The 22,513-nt window shown below is 42.6% G+C and overlaps 1 protein-coding gene across 1 annotated transcript; it reads right to left on the bottom strand.

Annotated features, from left to right (window-relative positions):
• Positions 1-1,846: 1,846 nt before the first annotated feature.
• On the bottom strand, positions 1,847-22,243 carry LOC134575220 (oocyte zinc finger protein XlCOF29-like). The gene is made up of 5 exons (XM_063434474.1): positions 22,171-22,243; positions 12,216-12,313; positions 6,855-7,043; positions 6,661-6,736; positions 1,847-4,912 (listed from the first exon to the last, which is right to left on the bottom strand). Exons 2-5 carry the CDS (start codon positions 12,288-12,290, stop codon positions 3,534-3,536), a joined length of 1,719 nt encoding a protein of 572 aa, XP_063290544.1. The 5' UTR covers positions 12,291-12,313; positions 22,171-22,243; the 3' UTR covers positions 1,847-3,533.
• Between the last annotated feature and the right edge of the window lie 270 nt (positions 22,244-22,513).

Genomic DNA, 22,513 nt, shown 5'->3' with positions numbered 1-22,513 from the left:
CATCCTTGGCGGGCATCATTAGCATAAGATTGGCTGAGATCGTTAATGTGACGGACCGCCTGGCACCCTGACCGGGTACCTCTGTCAATCGCTGCTTCCTAGTACTTGCGAGCACCATAAGACACTGTACTGAAACACCATAACCACCGTAAACCCCACGAACTGCCGCAGCTTGGTTGGGGTCTCGCCGTTCTTCACACACCCTGGACTCGAGACCAGGATCCATCCTCCAGTGGGACGACCTCTCCTACTCACAGGGAGCGTAGCAGTAACAGCTCTTATAAGAGCTAGTGATTATAATTCCTGGGGAGTATAGTGATATAGCAATCCCCAGGACAGATACAGCCGGTTCCCCCACACATGAGATGAGACTCTATGTTGAGGGTAAGCAGGAACAGAATTTTAATGGAGGCACACTGGCCTTTTATGCAAGTTTCCCAACAAGGGTGACACAATGACATAAAGTGAACAAACCAATAAAAACAAAGTCATACAGTGAGACACTCCCATACACAAACAATATAATCCCTCCTGTGCTTGGGAGATAAATGAATCAGGAACTGTACTAATCTAACCCAATTATCTTCAAGTACAGAAAAAAACATACAATTTTATGAAACCCCAAAAAGTACCTTAAAAACACATAAAGTTACATCACCTGATAGCCCTGATCTGGGTGAACAACATATCCAAAAATCACCCAGATCGGTTCAGGGGGTTAAGGAATTTCCATGAAGTCATAGTTTTGACCGACCGTGCACATGGTCCAATGCCCAAAACAATTCCAGAGAGATCAGTGCTAATATTCGGTCAAGTTTGGTAGTCTTTTACAGGTTTCCCTGCAGGGACCACAGTCTGTGGGCAGGAGGCTGGCAAGCAGGCCCCTCCAAGTACCAGTGGCGAGGTCACTTTCGCCAGTTAATTCTGATGATCTCAGCCAAGGAGGAGGGAGGGTGGGGGGAGCCAAATGCCTCCATAGCCAATCAATGCATCTCTATGAGGAATGTTAAATGTCTCCATGCAGAGAGTGGACACGCTGAACGCACTGCCCCAGGAAGCACCTCCAATGGCTGTCTGAGTGACTGCCACAGGAGGTGTTACTATGCAGCAATGTAAATACTGCAGAGGCAGGGTTTACATGAAAATGCCTGCAGGGACAGGCTATACTTACCATACATTAAACTGTATTTGTTCTGGTGAGAAACTGCTATGTTTACATTATAGGGTTAATCCAGCCACTAGTGGCTGTCTTCCTGATAAACGCTAGAGGCGCTTCTGCAACGCTGGATGTGAAAATCGCATTCAGCGTGCAGAGCGTCCATAAGAAAGCATTGAGAAATGCTTTCCTACGAACTGTTTGAACGCGCGCTTAGCTCTTGCCGCGCATTCGCATTCCGCTCCACTTGGGAGCTGACGTCGGCGGGGGAGGAGAGGTCACCGCGCTGGATAAATGTAAGTGGCTGAAGGGGTTTTAACCCCTTCAGCACCATAGAGGGGCGGCCCTGAGGGTGGGGGGGCCTAAGGGTTATATAGTGTCAGGAAAACCAGTTTGTTTTCCTGACACTATAGTGATCCTTTAACCTCAAATTTGAAATTTAAAATGATCAGTTTAATACACAGAAACGGTTAACATAAAGCAGTTCTCCTGTTGATACTGATGATTTCTAATGAATCCATGGTCCTCAGTCCATGCTCTTTGTATGTGTACATATAATACATTTCAGTACATTTAAATAAACTTTACTTTGACAAAGGTATAATTTGTTCTTAATGTCAGCCGAGATAAACTGCTATCCAATAATGTAATCATTTCACAAACTTTAAAAAATGACAACATTATATAAATAAGGTATAAAAGTTTAATAAAATTAATCTCATTATTTAATAAATAGAAACGTTTTCTGTGTTCATTCCCAAATGTCTATTTAAACCCAAAACATACCCCACACCCTCGGTGCAAATAAACGGGAAAAAAAATAAATGAAAGATTACTTTATTTCACTAAGTCTTTATGTAGTTCATTGTTGGCACTGAGACTGGCATGGCCACATCAATGAATGTGATGTAAGAAAGCGGAATAAGAATACATTTCACAGCCCGCTACATGTTCCAGATTGTCTAGATGTGACCTTTAGGACAATCCTAATCCTAAAAGGTCACATCTAGACAATCTGGAACATATATCACCTTGTGCACAGGCAACTATTTCCACTTTCAGAAAAAGTAATCGGCCATGCGGATTCGAAACCTAGAGCCGCCCCTGGCTGGAGGCATTTCTGGAGGACAGAAACCCTTATTTGTCTTGTTCCCCAAACAGGATTTTTTTTCTCTCCATCTCATTTTGCCTATCCTAATCCTAACCAATACTTTCTCCCCTTCTTCTACCCCTCTCTAATCCTCCCCATCCATGCAGCATTTCCTTTCTGGGGTGTGGATTTAAAAAAATCTACTTGTCCAGGGGACTGAAGATATAGCTCATTCTGCTTGTCCATCATGACAATCTACTTGTCCTGACACAAAATAATTTAAGTTACAAAGAGTGTGACCCCTGCCCTGGACATTGACAGGACTATTTGCTTAGCTTTACTTCACAAATGAAATCTGAATGGAAAAACTGAGTCAATCTCCACTAGTCACCTCATGGCTATTTTTTTTTTTGGTTTTTATTTAATGAGTTTAGTGAATTACCCTCTGCCCTCTCATAGTCTCTCACTCGGTCTTAGTGTTTGTGGTGTGTTTTGGATGTATGTAATGTGTCTATTGTGTGCTGGCTGTATGTGACTGTGATACACTTTCTGATACAAACTCACACTCGCACTCTGACCCATACACACAAACTACACATTCTCTGACACGCACACTCAGCAGTCTCATTAAGTACTAGCAGGTGCCAGCATGTTTCATTGTTTAGGTGGTGGGTGTGCAGCCTGTCTCATACTCTCTGCCATGCAGTGCCAGTCACCAGGATCTGATGTTACTATGTATCCCTGATGGCTTCAACCCTGTGCATCACAAGGAGTAGCTGGCTGTGGCCACTCCTTGTTCCTCCCTGTAAGCCATTCTCAAGCAGCAGTCGGCCTCAGCTATAGCGGCACACCGGAAAATTTCCAGACGGGCCAGTCCAGCTCTGCACTGGATGGAGGTACACTCCGTGGCTACCACCAGCCCTCCCATGGCAGCCCTGAATAAATGAAGAAAAAAAAAAAAAAGAACACCTGCTTCCTGGCACCTGGAACTGCATGCCCTGGGCGTTGGGCAATATAAGTTTCACATCCCTGCTTTCCAATAAAACTGTAATGGGGATTGAGCTTAACATAGCCATAGCTGTTCATATAATTCTACTTCTTACTGCTGCTTATATCATTTTCATTATTACTGTATAGTGGTTCTCTTGCTCCTACAATATAGTTTAGTGTAGAAAAAAAAAGGCAATCAGACACTGTGAACCTAGAGATGTGGTCCTCACATCAGCAGGTGCTGCCCATGTTGCCAAGTAGACTTCTTCGTTTTGCCTATGGCTCAGTTGGCCTTTCTCATGTGTGAGTCCTCTGATGTCTGACTAGATGTGAACTCTGTGTGAAACATTTCCCACATTTATAACACGAAAAAGGTTTCTCTCCTGTGTGGATCCTCTGGTGTATAACAAGATGAGAGATCTGACTGAAACATTTCCCACAGTCATAACAAGAATATGGCTTCTCTCCAGTGTGAATCCTTCGATGGACAATCAGATGTGAAACCCGCGAGAAACATTTCCCACAATCAGAACAGGAGAGCTTTTTTGCTCGGTGTACATATTGATGTTTAAGAAGATCCGAAGTGCTAGAAAACCATTTCTGACACTGAGAACAGCTGTGTATCATGTCTGAGATGGACAAACCTTGGTGGGAATGAGCTAGTGCATTACCATTTGTGGTTGATTCAATACTCCTCATTAAGGACAACCCATTATGTATTACATGTGTATTAAGAGGCCCACTGAGGTGGTCTGTTACATGTTTTGATCTACATTCCCTCTGTTTATGTTCTGTGGGTGTATACAAATTAGTATATGTGAGGATTCCTTCTTCACATGTGGGTTCCTGCTTAATATAAATAGATGCATGGGCTATCTGTGCCTGCTCTTTGGGTGTGTAGATATATGTATAAGTGAGTTTTTCTTCATTAAATAACGTTGGTTCCTCCTTAATTTGAGTAGATGTTTGTGTAGGGGTATACATGTTGAAGTTAGGGAGATTTCTTTCTTCGCACAAGGCTGTTTTCTCCTCATTGACGTATTCTGTAGGTTTATAAATGTAAGTGTGGATTTGACCTTCACCTGAGGCTGATTCCTCCTTAATATGAGTAGATGGACATCCTGTCTGTGTATGTATGTCAATGTCTGTGAGATTTCCCTTTGCACATGAAACCAATTCTTCCTTAATATTAAGGGATGCATAGTCTGTCTGTGGATGATCTGTGGATGTGTAATTTCCTACACAATCCTTTGACCTGTGAGCAGAAATGTAGTTCGTTTGTGGCTGTTTTGCGTCAGTACAAAGTTCTGTGCGACCTCCTTTACCATGTGAGCCTTGTTCCTCTTTAATAGAATCAGAGGTACATTTCGTCTGTCTATGTTGTGTGCGTTCATGAATTTCAGAGGCCTTCAGATTTTCACTTTCAAGTAAGGCTAATTCCTCAACTTTTACACAGGGATATTCTGAGGGCGTATAAACGGGGGTGCCCCTGTTATTTTCTTCTACACTTGGGATACATTCCTTTGTTGTAATCCAGGCATCATTATCCTGCTTCTTGTTCCTTGTGCTTTGTGCTTTTTTGGTTATTTCACTGACCCTTTTATCTTCATTTCCACAAAACTTTGACGAAGCAAAAATGTTAAGCCCATCACTGACATGTGTGATCCTTGGTTCATCTACAACAAAATATATAATTAGATTTTTTTTTTTTTTTTTTTTAAAAAGACAAAATGAAGTCAATACACTAAATGAATGTTCTCTCAACCAATTCAAAATACATGTTTATGTCCTGATCCAGGTAAAGGAGCATGCCGAGGATAATGTTGTAAAGGTCAAATTTTAGGTGGATTTAATCTGGCTTCTTGAGATTACTAATATGTATCTACCAAGTAATTGGGTCTTCTCTTCACTCTTGCAGACTAACAGCAAGTCACCTGGTTCTTAACCCATACCCTTCCCAATATATAGAGCCTTGGGTTTGAGATTTATATTTATATTTTCTTTTTAACTGCTACTCTGATGTTCTGTATCTTAAAGTGACCCTTCAGGCCTCTAAAGCACATTAGCTTACTGAAATGCCTTATGTGTCCTCCTTTTTCATTTTACAAAATGTGTAGATTTCAGTGGAATAGAAGATTTCAATAGATATTGGCACTTTTTATAAATTAACCTAGTTACGCTCCCTTGGCTTTCAACCAGACAACCGCTCCTCTTACTTCCTGGTTTGTTTAGCTCAGTGACGAGACAGCAATTGCCCAGAGCACCTGCCTTGCAAAGACTTCTTATTGTGCTGCGCTGGGAAGTCTGTGATTGGACAGCCACAGAAAGTGTGGGCGGGGTTAGAAGAGGAGGGCTTGCAAAGGATGCAGACAAGATAACCAACTACTGCAAGCTGTTTTTAGATATACCCCAATTTCAAAAACCCATGTGTGTTTAATTGGGAGTATATCTTCCAAACCGATTTTTAATATGATTTGGGAAATATTTAAAATGATTCATTTTGAAAAAAAGTGCATAATACAGTTGCTAACATGCCTTGTGATGAAGAGTGCAACATTACCCTCTACGTATGATTTCTCTCTAAATCTATTGTTAAAATAGCTACAAATCCATTTTCCAGGAACCAGTATAGGCAATAGTAGAAATACCGCTACATCCATTATGTCTTGCCTTATCCCAATCACTAGCCTTAACCCCTGAAGGACCAAACTTCTGGAATAAAAGGGAATCATGACATGTCACACATGTCATGTGTCCTTAGGGGTTAAAGCATGGCTTAAAATTTAAAGTCCTACACTACTTGCCTGGCCTTCAAAGGTTACTCCAAGCATCATAACCACTACAGCAGACTGTAGTGGTTATGGTTTTACAAGTATCCTGGTACCATTCCTTAGTTAGGGGGCAAGCCTGCTGTCATGGTGGCTGATCCGAATCCAGCTTCTGCAGATTTGCTGATGCTGCTCATTCATTGGCTGAAAGCATTAGTTAAGCACTTTCAGCCAATGAATGGGCATCTTTGCACAAAAATATGTACAGAATTGACATTAGCAAGCCTGCAACACGTTCATAGTGAAACACTGTCCATAGAGGTACTTTGCATCATGACTACATCACAACACTGAAGTGGTAATGCTGCTTGAAGTAACCCTTGACACTGCGAGCCAGGAGACTTCATTGCATGCTCACCGCGTTGAATTTCTACTCGTCCTGCTTAAGGCATGGGAATTTTCTGTGATGTTCACGTAGAAGCAAGACTATTCTGGATTATACTTTCTGGCAGTGTCATAACTTTAACTACAGGCCACAAAAAACACCAACTAGCATGGCTGTCATGCCTTTTAACAAATGTAATAATATGTGTCAGTCCACAGTAAATACAGTCACTACAGGTTTAACATATAACTGTATGCAACGCCCCTCTTACCAGAGCCTGGGAGCAGGTGGGTCTCCATTGTCACATTCTTGGAGAGATCCTCATGTCCTTCTAAAAACACCCACTCCTACATGGAGAGATAGACAGTGAAATCTTATAGGAACCTGACACACACAATGATACAGTCACCATACAGACACATCCCTTGGTTTTACTGTATAATGTCCCATTCCCAGAAGCCTCACCTCTCCAGTCAGCAGCTGGATGATCTGATTGGTCAGTTCCAGGATCTTCTTGTCATTGTTCCTCTCGTGCATCAGGAAGAGCGGTGAAGGCCCTGTGCCCGGGTTCTTGGTCCTACAGTTTAACTCTGAAACTGGGACTCTGCTACTATGCGTAAGATGCTCATGATACTTCTTTATCACAATATATTCCTACATATTGAGAGAAACATTAATGTTTAATTAATCAGTGTATAGAGATACTTATCATTACACATGAATTCTTCAAGCACCGTAACCACTAGCGTGCTGTAGTGGTTATTGTGCAAGAGGTGCCCTGATTCTCCCTCTAGTAATGGTTTGGCTTTTTACCTAGGGTCCACGTCTCCTCTCTGCCAGAAGCTTTCTACATTGAGCTAAGTGCGGCAGTGCAATGCATGCTCCATTGGTTGACACTTGGCCAATGAGATGGCCCTGCATTGCAGGGTTTAGCTCTGAAGAGCTAATGGAAGTTCCAGAGAAGGAGCTTCCAGCAGAGAGGCCATGAAGTGCGGAACCATACAAGGTGTTTATGTCAAATTGAGAGAGATGCAGGAACATTCATCAAGAAGACACACATTTAAGATACAGATAGCCACTTGGACTCTATCCAAAATGCATCATCACAGCAGTTGATGTACAATATTTTATCCAATAAGCTTAGCACAGACGGATTAACAAGCATACTGTTACAACTCAACACTCACAGAAACTAAGCATCTCACTATACATCTGCACATGAAGACCGCTTCCACCCACCGCATGTCACCATTGAAAAATACATACTGATCACCCTTGGAAATGCTCCAGTGCCTTCTGGCTTCTCCATCGAGAACACATGAACAGCAGGTATAAATTCAAAGTCAAAGTGAAACGGTCACTCACATCTAGAGAACTCACCATTCCTTGTTCCTTCACTCCAGCTATTGCAGCAGTTACTGGGGTGAATGAAGCAGAGATGGGTAATAAAACTGACCTTTGCTGCACTTCCATGTTTCAGCAAAGTATTTTGTTTAAAATAAAACTATAAATAATGTTAACATGTTACACCAGCCTATAGATAGCCAACTAAAAGTTATCAGGTCGTGTAAAATTGAGGATGTGACAGTGCATCTAAGTAATGATGGCTGCTAACATTCTGGTGTGTCGCTCTGGTGACTAGAATGCTCGTCAGGGTAGGTATCGTAGGGAGACTATCTGGAGAGTGAGGGAGCTCCCCTTCTCACAGAGAAGTTCCCTTTCTTATGTTCACCGTGTATACACACAAACTCTCATGAAAGCCCAGATATCTTGGCACAAAAAGGTGGGTACTTGACCAGTGTACTCTCCAATTAGATCTTACAGTTTGACTTGTTTGTCCCACCTTTATTTGAAACCTTCTTCTTTATAAATACCCAGCCTGTTAAATAAAAGAGCTCTCTTATCCCTTCAAGACTTGTCTAGTGTTTGGGTTGAGCTATTTATCACTCCATGCAATGGTTAGTTAAAGGGACACTCCAGGCACCCAGACCACTTCTGCCCATTGGAGTGGTCTGGGTGCCAACTCCCACTACCCTTAACCCTGCAACTGTAAATATTGCAGTTTTCATGAACTGCAATAATGCAGGGTTAACTCCTCCTCTAGTGGTTGTCTACTAGACAGCCACTAGAGGGCACTTCCTGGTTTATAGCACCACTTCCTGGTTTATAGCACAGGCTGTGTGAGGACCTCCAGCGTCGCTAAAACCCCCATAGGAAAGCATTGAAAGCCTTTTCAATGCTTTCCTATGGAGAGGTCTAATGCGCGTGCGCGGCACTGTTCCTATTTATTGAGATTCAGTGAAATGGCACAATCATAAATTTTGTCAGTGATTGGGGAAAGCCTAAGCTTGGCGCTTTACACTGTCCACTGTATTAAACGTTCAGATACTATACTGCAATTCGGGGGCAAGTGCTGCAAGGAAACTCTTTACAGGAGCATGCCATTACTTTCAATGGTTACCCCATTTTTAGAACAATTGCAGTTATGTTTATTGTCATTGTGTATGTATATGATGGACAAGAGTTATGTGAAGGTTCCCCTAAACATGGCATACGAGATTAAATGAAAGAGTAGAAAACATTTTTTAAAGTGTTAACCTTTACCCGCTATTCTGATTTTCCATGCCGTCCTGCAAAGAGGATGCTTGAATGCCTGTAGGGTGGCACGGTACTCCCTGCAGGTTTGGTGTGAGCATGGTTAAATCAATGGATACCTGGGGCCATTTTTAGTGGCCCGAGACTGACTGATGAGCTGGAAGCAGCACTGCTTAGAGCCCTTTAACTCCATTTATAAAATCGCTGCTGAGTGAAATAGTTTTTTTTCTGGTGTGCAGACTGTTCTAAATAAACCCTGGCAAGGGTCTTCCTGCCTGTCCCCAATCACAATGTAATCGGATGGAATTGCAAATGGGATGTTTTTGGCCAGTCCAGTAGATGCCATATTCTCAACATATATTTATAGGTTTTCAATTTATCTTTATTATAAAACTACCAGTGCTGACATTACCCAGAATCCCTCACCTCTCCAGTCAGCAGGTAGATGATCTCCATACTGACATTACCCAGAATCCCTCACCTCTCCAGTCAGCAGGTAGATGATCTCCATAATGACATTACCCAGAATCCCTCACCTCTCCAGTCAGCAGGTAGATGATCTCCATGGTGACATTACCCAGAATCCCTCACCTCTCCAGCCAGCAGCTAGATGATCTCCATGGTGACATTACCCAGAATCCCTCACCTCTCCAGTCAGCAGGTAGATGATCTCCATACTGACATTACCCAGAATCCCTCACCTCTCCAGCCAGCAGGTAGATGATCTCCATACTGACATTACCCAGAATCCCTCACCTCTCCAGTCAGCAGGTAGATGATCTCCATAATGACATTACCCAGAATCCCTCACCTCTCCAATCAGCAGGTAGATGATCTCCATAATGACATTACCCAGAATCCCTCACCTCTCCAGCCAGCAGGTAGATGATCTCCATAATGACATTACCCAGAATCCCTCACCTCTCCAGTCAGCAGGTAGATGATCTCCATAATGACATTACCCAGAATCCCTCACCTCTCCAGTCAGCAGGTAGATGATCTCCATGGTGACATTACCCAGAATCCCTCACCTCTCCAGCCAGCAGCTAGATGATCTCCATGGTGACATTACCCAGAATCCCTCACCTCTCCAGTCAGCAGGTAGATGATCTCCATACTGACATTACCCAGAATCCCTCACCTCTCCAGTCAGCAGGTAGATGATCTCCATACTGACATTACCCAGAATCCCTCACCTCTCCAGCCAGCAGGTAGATGATCTCCATAATGACATTACCCAGAATCCCTCACCTCTCCAGTCAGCAGGTAGATGATCTCCATGGTGACATTACCCAGAATCCCTCACCTCTCCAGCCAGCAGCTAGATGATCTCCATGGTGACATTACCCAGAATCCCTCACCTCTCCAGTCAGCAGGTAGATGATCTCCATACTGACATTACCCAGAATCCCTCACCTCTCCAGCCAGCAGGTAGATGATCTCCATAATGACATTACCCAGAATCCCTCACCTCTCCAGTCAGCAGGTAGATGATCTCCATAATGACATTACCCAGAATCCCTCACCTCTCCAGTCAGCAGGTAGATGATCTCCATACTGACATTACCCAGAATCCCTCACCTCTCCAGTCAGCAGGTAGATGATCTCCATGGTGACATTACCCAGAATCCCTCACCTCTCCAGCCAGCAGCTAGATGATCTCCATAATGACATTACCCAGAATCCCTCACCTCTCCAGCCAGCAGGTAGATGATCTCCATAATGACATTACCCAGAATCCCTCACCTCTCCAGTCAGCAGGTAGATGATCTCCATAATGACATTACCCAGAATCCCTCACCTCTCCAGTCAGCAGGTAGATGATCTCCATACTGACATTACCCAGAATCCCTCACCTCTCCAGCCAGCAGGTAGATGATCTCCATACTGAGATTACCCAGAATCCCTCACCTCTCCAGTCAGCAGGTAGATGATCTCCATACTCACATTACCCAGAATCCCTCACCTCTCCAGCCAGCAGGTAGATGATCTCCATAATGACATTACCCAGAATCCCTCACCTCTCCAGCCAGCAGGTAGATGATCTCCATGGTGACATTACCCAGAATCCCTCACCTCTCCAGTCAGCAGGTAGATGATCTCCATACTGACATTACCCAGAATCCCTCACCTCTCCAGTCAGCAGGTAGATGATCTCCAGACTGACATTACCCAGAATCCCTCACCTCTCCAGTCAGCAGGTAGATGATCTCCATACTGACATTACCCAGAATCCCTCACCTCTCCAGCCAGCAGGTAGATGATCTCCAGACTGACATTACCCAGAATCCCTCACCTCTCCAGTCAGCAGGTAGATGATCTCCATAATGACATTACCCAGAATCCCTCACCTCTCCAGCCAGCAGGTAGATGATCTCCATACTGACATTACCCAGAATCCCTCACCTCTCCAGCCAGCAGGTAGATGATCTCCATAATGACATTACCCAGAATCCCTCACCTCTCCAGCCAGCAGGTAGATGATCTCCATAATGACATTACCCAGAATCCCTCACCTCTCCAGCCAGCAGGTAGATGATCTCCATACTGACATTACCCAGAATCCCTCACCTCTCCAGTCAGCAGGTAGATGATCTCCATAATGACATTACCCAGAATCCCTCACCTCTCCAGTCAGCAGGTAGATGATCTCCATGGTGACATTACCCAGAATCCCTCACCTCTCCAGTCAGCAGGTAGATGATCTCCATAATGACATTACCCAGAATCCCTCACCTCTCCAGCCAGCAGGTAGATGATCTCCAGACTGACATTACCCAGAATCCCTCACCTCTCCAGTCAGCAGGTAGATGATCTCCATAATGACATTACCCAGAATCCCTCACCTCTCCAGCCAGCAGGTAGATGATCTCCATACTGACATTACCCAGAATCCCTCACCTCTCCAGCCAGCAGGTAGATGATCCCCATAATGACATTACCCAGAATCCCTCACCTCTCCAGCCAGCAGGTAGATGATCTCCATAATGACATTACCCAGAATCCCTCACCTCTCCAGCCAGCAGGTAGATGATCTCCATACTGACATTACCCAGAATCCCTCACCTCTCCAGTCAGCAGGTAGATGATCTCCATAATGACATTACCCAGAATCCCTCACCTCTCCAGTCAGCAGGTAGATGATCTCCATGGTGACATTACCCAGAATCCCTCACCTCTCCAGCCAGCAGGTAGATGATCTCCATACTGACATTACCCAGAATCCCTCACCTCTCCAGTCAGCAGGTAGATGATCTCCAGGATGAGATCCAAGATCCTCTCCGTCATTTGATTTCTGTTCTTCATCTTGAGCAAATCAGTCAGAGAAACTACAAAGGGAACCAATAATGATATATTGTATGTTCTCATTTATTTAGGAACCTAAAAAGGAAGAAAAAGATTATTTTTTTAGTAAACCTGACAAAGCTTCAATTCCATATGTATGCAATGCAGCTGGTGTAGTCTTAAGATGGTGGGGTGCTAGATTCCACCCATTGAATTTAACTCCAGCCCCATCCGTGATTTACAAAAGACACATGCCCAATGAACTCACTTGTGGTACAGTCACACACACATCAGATATTGTCAGTACACACACACAAGTAACACTACACACACAAAAAAAACTTCACACATAATCATAACAATGATACTTACTATATATATTTTCTGCACATGAAGACACACGTTGCACCCAAGTCTTCAGCACATACAGATACTCACTGCACACAAATGCATACTTTGTGCTTGCACACATTCTTGGTACACAGAATGATTATCAGCACATGCACCGATACACTGCATACAAACACACACCACATCAATGGTGGCTTGTCAACAGGGGCACCAGATGTTATTCTTGGGGGTGGGGGAGACCACTTGCAATCTTTAATTATATATGATAACCACATGCCATACAGCACAGTAGTAATATCTCTCTTTCCACAGCACCAATGGTTTCATTGATAATAAACAAGGACTGTCAGGATAAGCATTTGATAGTAGTTGGGCATATGTACAATTTAGGGCATTTGTGAAAAACGCCCCATCGGAGTAGACCACAGACATGCTTTTTCTGCTACTAGAGTTGATTTCTGAATTTCCTAATTTAAGTTCCTGGTGGGTGTCTGCATCTAGATGCCCTATGCAGGTAGCCTGGATGTAGAGAATGAGGCTAGTCATGTAAAAGGTTGGGAGTGTGACCCTACCGGGTGTTTGTTTATTGACTACACATTCTTGCTTCTAATTTCAGTTTCCACAACTGTTAAACATGATCACATTTAAATTGTGTTGTCATATATGTATATGACTTGTATAAGCACTAAAACAACGTTTGCTCAATGGCGTGCTTTTGGGGCAGTTTAACTGCTAAATTCTGCCAGGATATCATCACTACTGATGTAGACGTGTGACTAATGGGATCATCAGCTTAATTTATTAACTGTTAATGATACCGGAGAAACTGACGGAAGCCAAGCACAGAGAGATGGACACAGGTTTCTTCAGGAAGGAAGAGATTCTTTATTCGATTCACCGACCGGGGCTCAGAGGGACTAATGTCACCAAAAAACAGCAAAGTCTGAGTCCTGATCATACCCTTTAAAAAGAATCTTTCCCTTTAAAAAGTTAGGACAAAGGGAAGAGAGGTTAGTTTGGGATTTCAGATTCGGACATTCAGAGATATCCAGGACAGATATTCAGGACACTCTGGGACTAACACTCAACTCTCAAACTCTCTTGGACACAACTCAAGAAACAATCCTTGACACTTAAAATGTTACTATTACTTTCTAACCAACATCACTTTTCTCTATTACTTACATACCTCCATACAACCAATCATACTCGCATTCAAGTTCCTGGGACTAACTACTCATCTGATGAGAACATCTACATAACTGGTAATTATGCTGGGTTTATTTAAATTAATTAAAATTTACTAATAGCATGATATATGACTGGATAAATCACTGTCATATTTCAATAATTGAGAAATCTTAGTTAAAGGGACACTATAGTCACCTGAACAACTTTAGCTTAATGAAGCAGTTTTGGTGTATAGAACATGCCCCTGCAGCCTCACTGCTCAATCCTCTGCCATTTAGGAGTTAAATCCCTTTGTTTATGAACCCTAGTGACACCTCCCTGCATGTGACTTGCACAGCCTTCCATAAACACTTCCTGTAAAGAGAGCCCTATTGAGGCTTTCTTTATGGCAAGTTCTGTTTAAGTAAGATTTTCTTATCTCCTGCTATGTTAATAGCTTGCTAGACCCTGCAAGAGCCTCCTGTATGTGATTAAAGTTCAATTTAGAGATTGAGATACAATTATTTAAGGAAAATTACATCTGTTTGAAAGTGAAACCAGTTTTTTTTTTCATGCAGGCTCTGTCAATCATAGCCAGGGAAGGTGTGGCTAGGGCTGCATAAACAGAAACAAAGTGATTTAACTCATAAATGACAGTGAATTGAGCAGTGAAATTGCAGGGGAATGATCTATACACTAAAACTGCTTTATTTAGCTAAAGTAATTTAGGTGACTATAGTGTTCCTTTAATTAAAGAATATGTAGTTATAACACTCCATTCTGCAGGTGGAGTCAGATAATTACCTAGTATTGGTATCTTACCACATGTTAGCATACCGCTGTTTTTATCCATGTGTGTTGATTTGCTCTGAAATAAGATAAGATCTCTTAGGTAGAGTTAAATTCGGCTTGTGTAAAAATCTGGTAGATTATTCTTATTGGATGGTTCCAGGAAATGATTAATGAGCTGGTTTGAATGTTATTTTAATTGAAAATTACATGAGAATAGGATATTATATGCCTAGGAGGATCTAGCCAGCATTGAAAGGGTTACTCAGTTGATCTAACTGCTAGCCAAGGTTTTATGGCTTTTTGCTGTGTGAAGGTTTGTGAAGTACCCCCATAAATCTTGTAAGTCTTGACAGTTGATGCTGTAGCTTTGTACTGTGTTTAGCCAACTCCATTGCCATTGTATATGACGCTATACTAAATATTCACTGATTATTATCATCATGCATGCTGCCTAATATTAGTATTATTATATTTGTCACAATAAATTATATCTATTTTTATAACAAATTGTGATTTTATTTGTATGGAATACATTTCACTTACATGATAACGATCTCTAAGATCTAAGAGAATTGAAATAGTGGGCAATTCTCAACTATATAATATTATCATCCTATACATATCCCCACACCATGCAGAGTGTAGAGATGCTAAATGTAGGTGCTGCACACTGTGGAACACTGACATAGGAAGCACCTCTCGTGGCTGTTAGAGTGGCTGCTACTAGGTGTTCCTAGGCAGTAATGTGAACACTGCTTTACATTAAGCTGTAATGGATCTTCTGACTATAGTGTCCATTTTAACAGTCTTGAAGAAAGATATTGCCGAAAACCTCCAAAAGGGTCTGAAAGCAGTGAATCTCTCTGCTAGTTTCTTACGTAAATCTTAATATTAAAAAAAAAAAAAAAAAAAAAAAAAAAATTTAGTGGAACCTTCCATTTAGAAATACAAGGCAGTAAAATGGCACTTTATTGGAGTGGTTGTATTATTTAACAAAGAAGGTTTCACATAATATTTCAAAAATAGTTACAAAAGTTTAAACAAATTCAAATATACATATAAATAAATCTAAAAAGAAAAACCAAGATTAAATGGACATCCATCCTTTTGAGGTTTCATTTCAAGGCTTTTTCAGTCGGGCAGTAAAAGTTGGTAAATTACATTTTTTTTTTTTTACCTTTTTCTTCCCTGTTTTCCACACCTACCTCACTGGGGCCACGGATCCAGCCAATCAGTGTCCTTTCCCTAGTTTTTGCAGAACAATTAATTGCTATTTAAAATATCTTGCAACGGCATCAATGACATTGCGAGATGTGCATTCCCAGCCGGCCCTAGACGCCATTGGCCGGGACAAAGGAGGAGGTTGGGATCCTTCCTCTTGCTCACTCCCCATGATAGCTTGCGACACTGAGTGAGCACTATCTCACGGATGTAAGCAGGAGTAGGGGGAATTGTAAATTAATATACAAAAACAAACGAAAAAAAAAAAAAAATGCACTACACTGTGTGGGGAGGCTGAACAAAAGAAGCACCCCACACAGTCTAACCTCTAATTCACCCAGTGCCCCCCCCCCCCCCAATAAAAAAAAAGAACTACCTGTCTCACACACACACACACACACCCCAACCCTCTCCACACAATCATCCTGTTACATTCATCTCTGCATAATTACCCCACACATTCCCTTGTAACCCTCACCCCCTAGTCACCCTATCACAGACACTTTGCCACAGTTACCATACCACACTTACCCTTACATAATCACCCCCAAACATTCACCCTCATACAGACTGGTCACAGCCTCTCCATAAACACAACCCACACATCAAGACCACAAGCAGCTCCTCCATATATACAGCCAGCCTCTTTTCACACATAGGCTCCCAAACACCGAGATACACAGAAATATACACTCAAAGATGACAGGGAAACTCACTGCCAGACCTACTTTCAGGCACACAGACACCAATACACACTGACAGACAGATACATACTGTGTGTATATAACGTCACATGCTAGTTCATGAATGGATTAACGGATGTGTGAGGGGAGGGCTGAAGACATTTCCTCAGAGGGAAGCCAGAGAACGCAAACGGACAAAGTTTAAAGTAAGTTGATAAACATTTATTATTTACTATTCTTCTTTTCTGGCTTTATTTTAAAATGTATAAATATTTGTATAAAAAAAAAAAAAAAAAAAAGTTTGCTTGCTGGTTTAGAAAAAAACATTTAAAACAAATACCAAAAAACAAACACTCAAAAATCTATGACAACCATTAAAAAGATGTAGTTTCAGACAAAGGTAAACATTGCCGTTACTCGGAAACTGCAATAGTTTACATGGTTAAAATTTAAAAAAAAAATTAAATCAAAATACTTCTCGAAGTTTAAGTGATGTTGGTGTTTGGAGCGTCCCTTTAATTCTGGGTAACAATTCTCATCCAGCTATTGCTCCCTAAGTAAAGTCCGATGTAAAGAGGCTCAGTGAAGGTGGCAGTGAATGTGACTATGCATCGGACTGGATTACATAGCTCATAAAAGGTCAGCTGTCCAGCGTCATAATCCAAATAGATTCCTAATTTCTGACAGGAAGGGTCGTGGGGTAATTGGATTATTTTACTGCCATGCCTCTTGTAATACATATTATTCTCACACTTCCGCAAACTCCAGGACTTATCGTTATTTCCAATTAATGCAGGTTCTCCTTCCCTGCCTACACTTGGATAAGTCATTCCTACCCTCCATGCCCCGTATTTACTGACTTCCAGTTCCAGGTAATGTCGACCAGAGCAAAAACTCATTGTACTTAAAATCTGATTGATCTTAAAGCTCTTTGAGGTTATTCTACGATTCTGATTTTGCACAGAGTACGATGCGGTCTTTAAATCACCTGATAGAGCTACATAATAACCAGCCGTGTCTTCGTCCAGTAATATGTCTGAATGCCCATACATTTGGCAACGTTTTTTAATACTAGCAACAATATCATCCAAGCCTGAATATAGGGTAACAGAGATCATACCGATATCTAGATTATCTACAGCACAGACCTTTTTATCTTCTTCCACTTGGTCCTCATCTCCTACCTCACCATTACAATAACCAGCACTGTCTGATTCCTGTCCTTGTAAGAGAGTTAATGGGTCCGCCATGTTACATAGCTCCTCAATGTGACCCATCTTACTGCACAGATCCTCATTCTTTATCTCTAGCTGTTTGATTAGATCGGAGACGTGGAGTGAAATCTGTTCCTCCTGAATGGAGATGTCACTCAGGACCTTCTTCTCTAGGGCTTCCAGTTGTTCCCTTACATCTCTAATTTGGGCAATGACTTTCTTCCTTACATCAACTGCCTTCTCCTGAACCGCTTCCTTGTGTTTCTGCAGGCTCCTCACCTTTACATCAATCTCCTGTCTTTTTGAGGTTAGTTCCTCTAGAACATGTTTCAGTTTCACCTTCTTTTTCTCAGAGGCTTCATACAGTGTCATCATTTGGTGCCCCTTGTGCTGTCCGATCACGCAGCATATGATACACAAACATTCAGAATCCTCAGAGCAATAATACTCCAAAACCTTCTTATGGAAGGAGCATTTTCGGTCCTCAAAGGAAGTGGTGGGTTCAGTTAAGATGTGTTCTTCTGACTTCTTGTGTACTCTCAAGTGTTTTTCACAAAGAGAAGCTTCACAATGTAGACATGTTTTAGCAGCAGGTACAGACAAATGGATGCAATAAGTACAGAGGATTCCAGACGCATTCTGATTTTGCTGAGTAGTCCAAAAACTCTCCACAATGTTGCACAGTTTCAAGGTTCTCTCTGGTGCAGGACGCTGCCGAAACTGGGTTCTACATTCAGGACACTTATAAACTCCAGATCCCACCTGGGTATCCAGCACATTCCAAAGACAGACCCAGCAGAAGCTGTGTCCACATGTCAGAGTTACAGGATCGGTATAAATGTCCATGCAGATGGAGCAGGTCAGCTCGTCTCTCAGATCAACAGATGCCATCACTGAAAATCAGGAACAAAAACATGAAACTCATTTTCTCTATTCACTTAGATAGTATCGGGAAGTGATTTACCATATTATAGATGGATATGGATTTCAGCTTACTCACAGTTAACTCTGAAAACTAACAGCTACGGTATAAACTAACCTCAGTAGTATTTAGGGTAGAAGATATCTGAAAGCAGACAGTTTTACTTTAAGCAAAAAAAAAAATTACAAAAAACTGTAGCACTTTTATATGATTATGAAAAAAGTTTTTACGAACGTCAAACCTGATATCGAGAGCCAGAAGACAAAACTGACACATCAGCATCAAAATCCAGAGCATTTACCAAGAATGACACACCTACTGCTCCGCATTCCATTGTATTCAGACGCTTGCATCAAAATCAGTTTCCATCCTCTTGGACTGACAGGACCATATCAAACATTAGCCAAGTTAATTCCTTTAGCAGTGCGGCTTCTAAAAAGGTCCACCTTCTATAATATTTGATACACTGTTCTTTTTGTCGCACTGCGCATGCATCATTGTACACAGAACGGACACAAAGAACCTGGGCCTATATACACTCACCGTGCTTATTGCTCAATGACCTTTCGTGGCTCTTGGAATTTTCCTTAAGAACATTACTTTGCTCCTGATTGTGATTCACCAGTGTATGACACCCTTGCTAGTTCCTGACTTTTTACTTTTTCTTTTCGTGCCCTAAACACATTGTTAACTTACTGCTGCTATGTCTACTTTCTATCTTAGAGTTAAGCATGGCCACTCTTTTCAGTACTATGGCCCATGCCCTTATATTATGCCGTGGCTGGTAACTTGCTGAAGATCTATTCAGCAGCCAGACATGGATTTAGATTTATGAATGATAAGATGGTCATTGTAAGATTTATATCAATCCATGCATGTTTCTTCTGGACAGTGGAGTCACTCTGAAGGATAAAGGACACTATCAGGAATACGAACATTTATTCCTCACACTAGTTGTAAAAACCCAGTTTGGGTGGCCAGCTCCCTTGCTCTCCCTTTAACCCCTTAAGGACACATGACATGTGTGACATGTCAGGATTCCCTTTTATTCAAGAAGTTTGGTCATTAAGGGGTTAAGAAGGAAGTTTACGTACCTTTATTCCATCGCCGTGCCGATCTTGTCACGGCTGGCTCCGCCCCATTCCGCCTCCATAGCGGAGATCAAATTTAACGAGATCAGCCAATTCAATGCTTTACCAAAGGAAAACATTGCAAGGCTATTGCACATGTGTGTCAAAATGCATCTCTATGGGGAACGTTCACACTGTGCAGCACCTCTAGTGGCCGTCTGAGTGACTGCAACTAGAGGTGTTCCAAAGATGTAATGTAAACACTGCCTTTTATCTTAAAAAGCAGCATTTACAGCAAAAAGCCTGCAGGGACAGAGTATAGACACAAGAACAACTACATTAAGCTGTACTTGTTCTGGTGACTATGGTTTCCCTTTAAAATTAGTTACCAAAAAAAAAAAGTGGATTCTGGAGACCTTGGCTGACCAGATTAGTATGCTGGAAAGACTTTGAATCAGCGGACAGTTAGTGCTAGTATTCTCAAATGTTACGGAAATCCTTGCAGAGCAGCACTGTGCACTCAGCTCAAAGTGGAAGAGAAATCACATATCCCCCATTATAAAGACAGATTTGACAAATATTTAATTATCTGGGAACCAGCAAATTCAGTTGGTAACTAACATAGTGCATATGGCAGTACAAACATAATGACATGAAGGGAACGGTTTATATTACCAGATCAATGACAATACTCCCATCATTTCCGTAAATTGTACACCGTGCACAGTACAGTATAGGCAAAAACCTGGGCTTCACATGTAAAAAGCGGCATTGTTAACTCTTTATGATGCTGTTGGAATTTCACTGATATGGGTCCACAGACCTCAGTATTGCACTCTCACACATGCAAACAATGCGGATATGGGCTCAGACAGCGGAAGCACCAGGAGCTGGAAAGGATCATAAGGAGCAGCATGGCTGTGGCATCGATGGGCAGGTTCAGGTAAATATAAATTAACTTCCCCAGTACCCCTTGGCACCTGGTCTTTGAACATTATCACAGAGATGCTTTAATGTAGAGCTAGGGCACAGGCAGCATCTCAAAACATTTTGGTTTAATCACTGCACTGGTACCCACACCACACAGAGCATGTCACACACAGTACCCATCAATCACTGCACGGTCAACCACACCACACAGAGCACCCATCAATCACTGCATTGGTACCCACAGAGCACCCATCAATCACTGCACTGGTACCCACACCACAGAGAGCACGTTACCCACAGAGCACCCATCAATCACTGCACTGGTACCCACAGAGCACCCATCAATCACTGCACTGGTACCCACAGAGCACCCATCAATCACTGCACTGGTACCCACAGAGCACCCATCAATCACTGCACTGGTACCCACAGAGCACCCATCAATCACTGCACTGGTACCCAAACAGCACCCATCAATCACTGCACTGGTACCCAAACAGCACCCATCAATCACTGCACTGGTACCCAAACAGCACCCATCAATCACTGCACTGGTACCCACACCACCCATCAATCACTGCACTGGTACCCACAGCACACAGAGCATGTTACGTCCCATAGTTGGTTTAGTATTAAATAAAGGCAGTGTGCTGTGCAGGTTAACAAGGGAGAAGGCTGTATCCTGTATATTGTGTTAGTTATTGGGGGAGCAGGCTGTACATTGGGGGAGCAGGCTGTACATTGTGTTAGTTATTGGGGGAGCAGGCTGTACATTGGGGGAGCAGGCTGTACATTGTGTTAGTTATTGGGGGAGCAGGCTGTATATTGAGGAGCAGGCTGTACATTGTGTTAGTTATTGGGGGAGCAGGCTGTATATTGAGGAGCAGGCTGTACATTGTGTTAGTTATTGGGGGAGCAGGCTGTATATTGAGGAGCAGGCTGTACATTGTGTTAGTTATTGGGGGAGCAGGCTGTATATTGAGGAGCAGGCTGTACATTGTGTTAGTTATTGGGGGAGCAGGCTGTATATTGAGGAGCAGGCTGTACATTGTGTTAGTTATTGGGGGAGCAGGCTGTATATTGAGGAGCAGGCTGTACATTGTGTACACTGTGTTAGTTATTGGGGAGCAGGCTGTACATTGAGGAGCAGGCTGTACACTGTGTTAGTTATTGGGGAGCAGGCTGTACATTGAGGAGCAGGCTGTACATTGAGGAGCAGGCTGTACACTGTGTTAGTTATTGGGGAGCAGGCTGTATATTGGGGGAGCAGGCTGTACATTGTGTATACTGTGTACATTGTGTTAGTTATTGGGGGAGCAGGCTGTACATTGTGTATAGTGTGTTAGTTATTGGGGGAGCAGGCTGTATATTGAGGAGCAGGCTGTACATTGTGTATACTGTGTACATTGTGTATATTGGTGTCTGTTTACAGTCTCAGAGCTGGAATGCTGATTAGATGAATGATATAATGGGAGGTAGAATAGCTGCTTTACATTGAGCCCCCAGTTTAGCCATATTGTTATATAATAAGTAACGCTGTAACCATACCTGCTGGGAGAGCTCTAACACCACGATCTCTTTCTCCAGATAGCAGTGTGTGCCCAGAGTCCCAAACACTGGAGTCCTGACCACGTCGGTAAACTATGTCTCCGCTACTGCTCGTACTGTCCTATTGGTCGGCCATTTTATCGGAGAGCAGCTTCCATGGGAGGAGACTTAAACCGGCTACGGCAACATGGCGCCTACGGTGGAGACACTCACGCAGCACAGTACGTTGCGCGGCTTTGGCTAGACGCTCTGCGCTCAATAAATGACCTGAACGCTGCGTCTTGGGAGCGCGGAGGCTCACGGTACATGTAGTCCTTGAGGCTTAGCGTTTCTCTGTAAGTGT

Source organism: Pelobates fuscus, chromosome 10, assembly GCF_036172605.1.
Source record: "Pelobates fuscus isolate aPelFus1 chromosome 10, aPelFus1.pri, whole genome shotgun sequence".
NCBI lineage: Eukaryota > Metazoa > Chordata > Amphibia > Anura > Pelobatidae > Pelobates > Pelobates fuscus.
This window is presented reverse-complemented; position numbering and strand designations above follow the sequence as displayed.

Excerpts from the sequence above, each read along its gene's own strand:
- LOC134575220 (XM_063434474.1), bottom strand. The coding sequence starts at position 12,290 with ATGAAGAACAGAAATCAAATGACGGAGAGGATCTTGGATCTCATCCTG. Across the intron at positions 7,044-12,215 it reads TCTACCTGCTGACTGGAGAG|GAATATATTGTGATAAAGAA; the intron begins GTGAGGGATTCT and ends CTCAATATGTAG. Across the intron at positions 4,913-6,660 it reads CCACCTGCTCCCAGGCTCTG|ATGAACCAAGGATCACACAT; the intron begins GTAAGAGGGGCG and ends ATTTTGTTGTAG.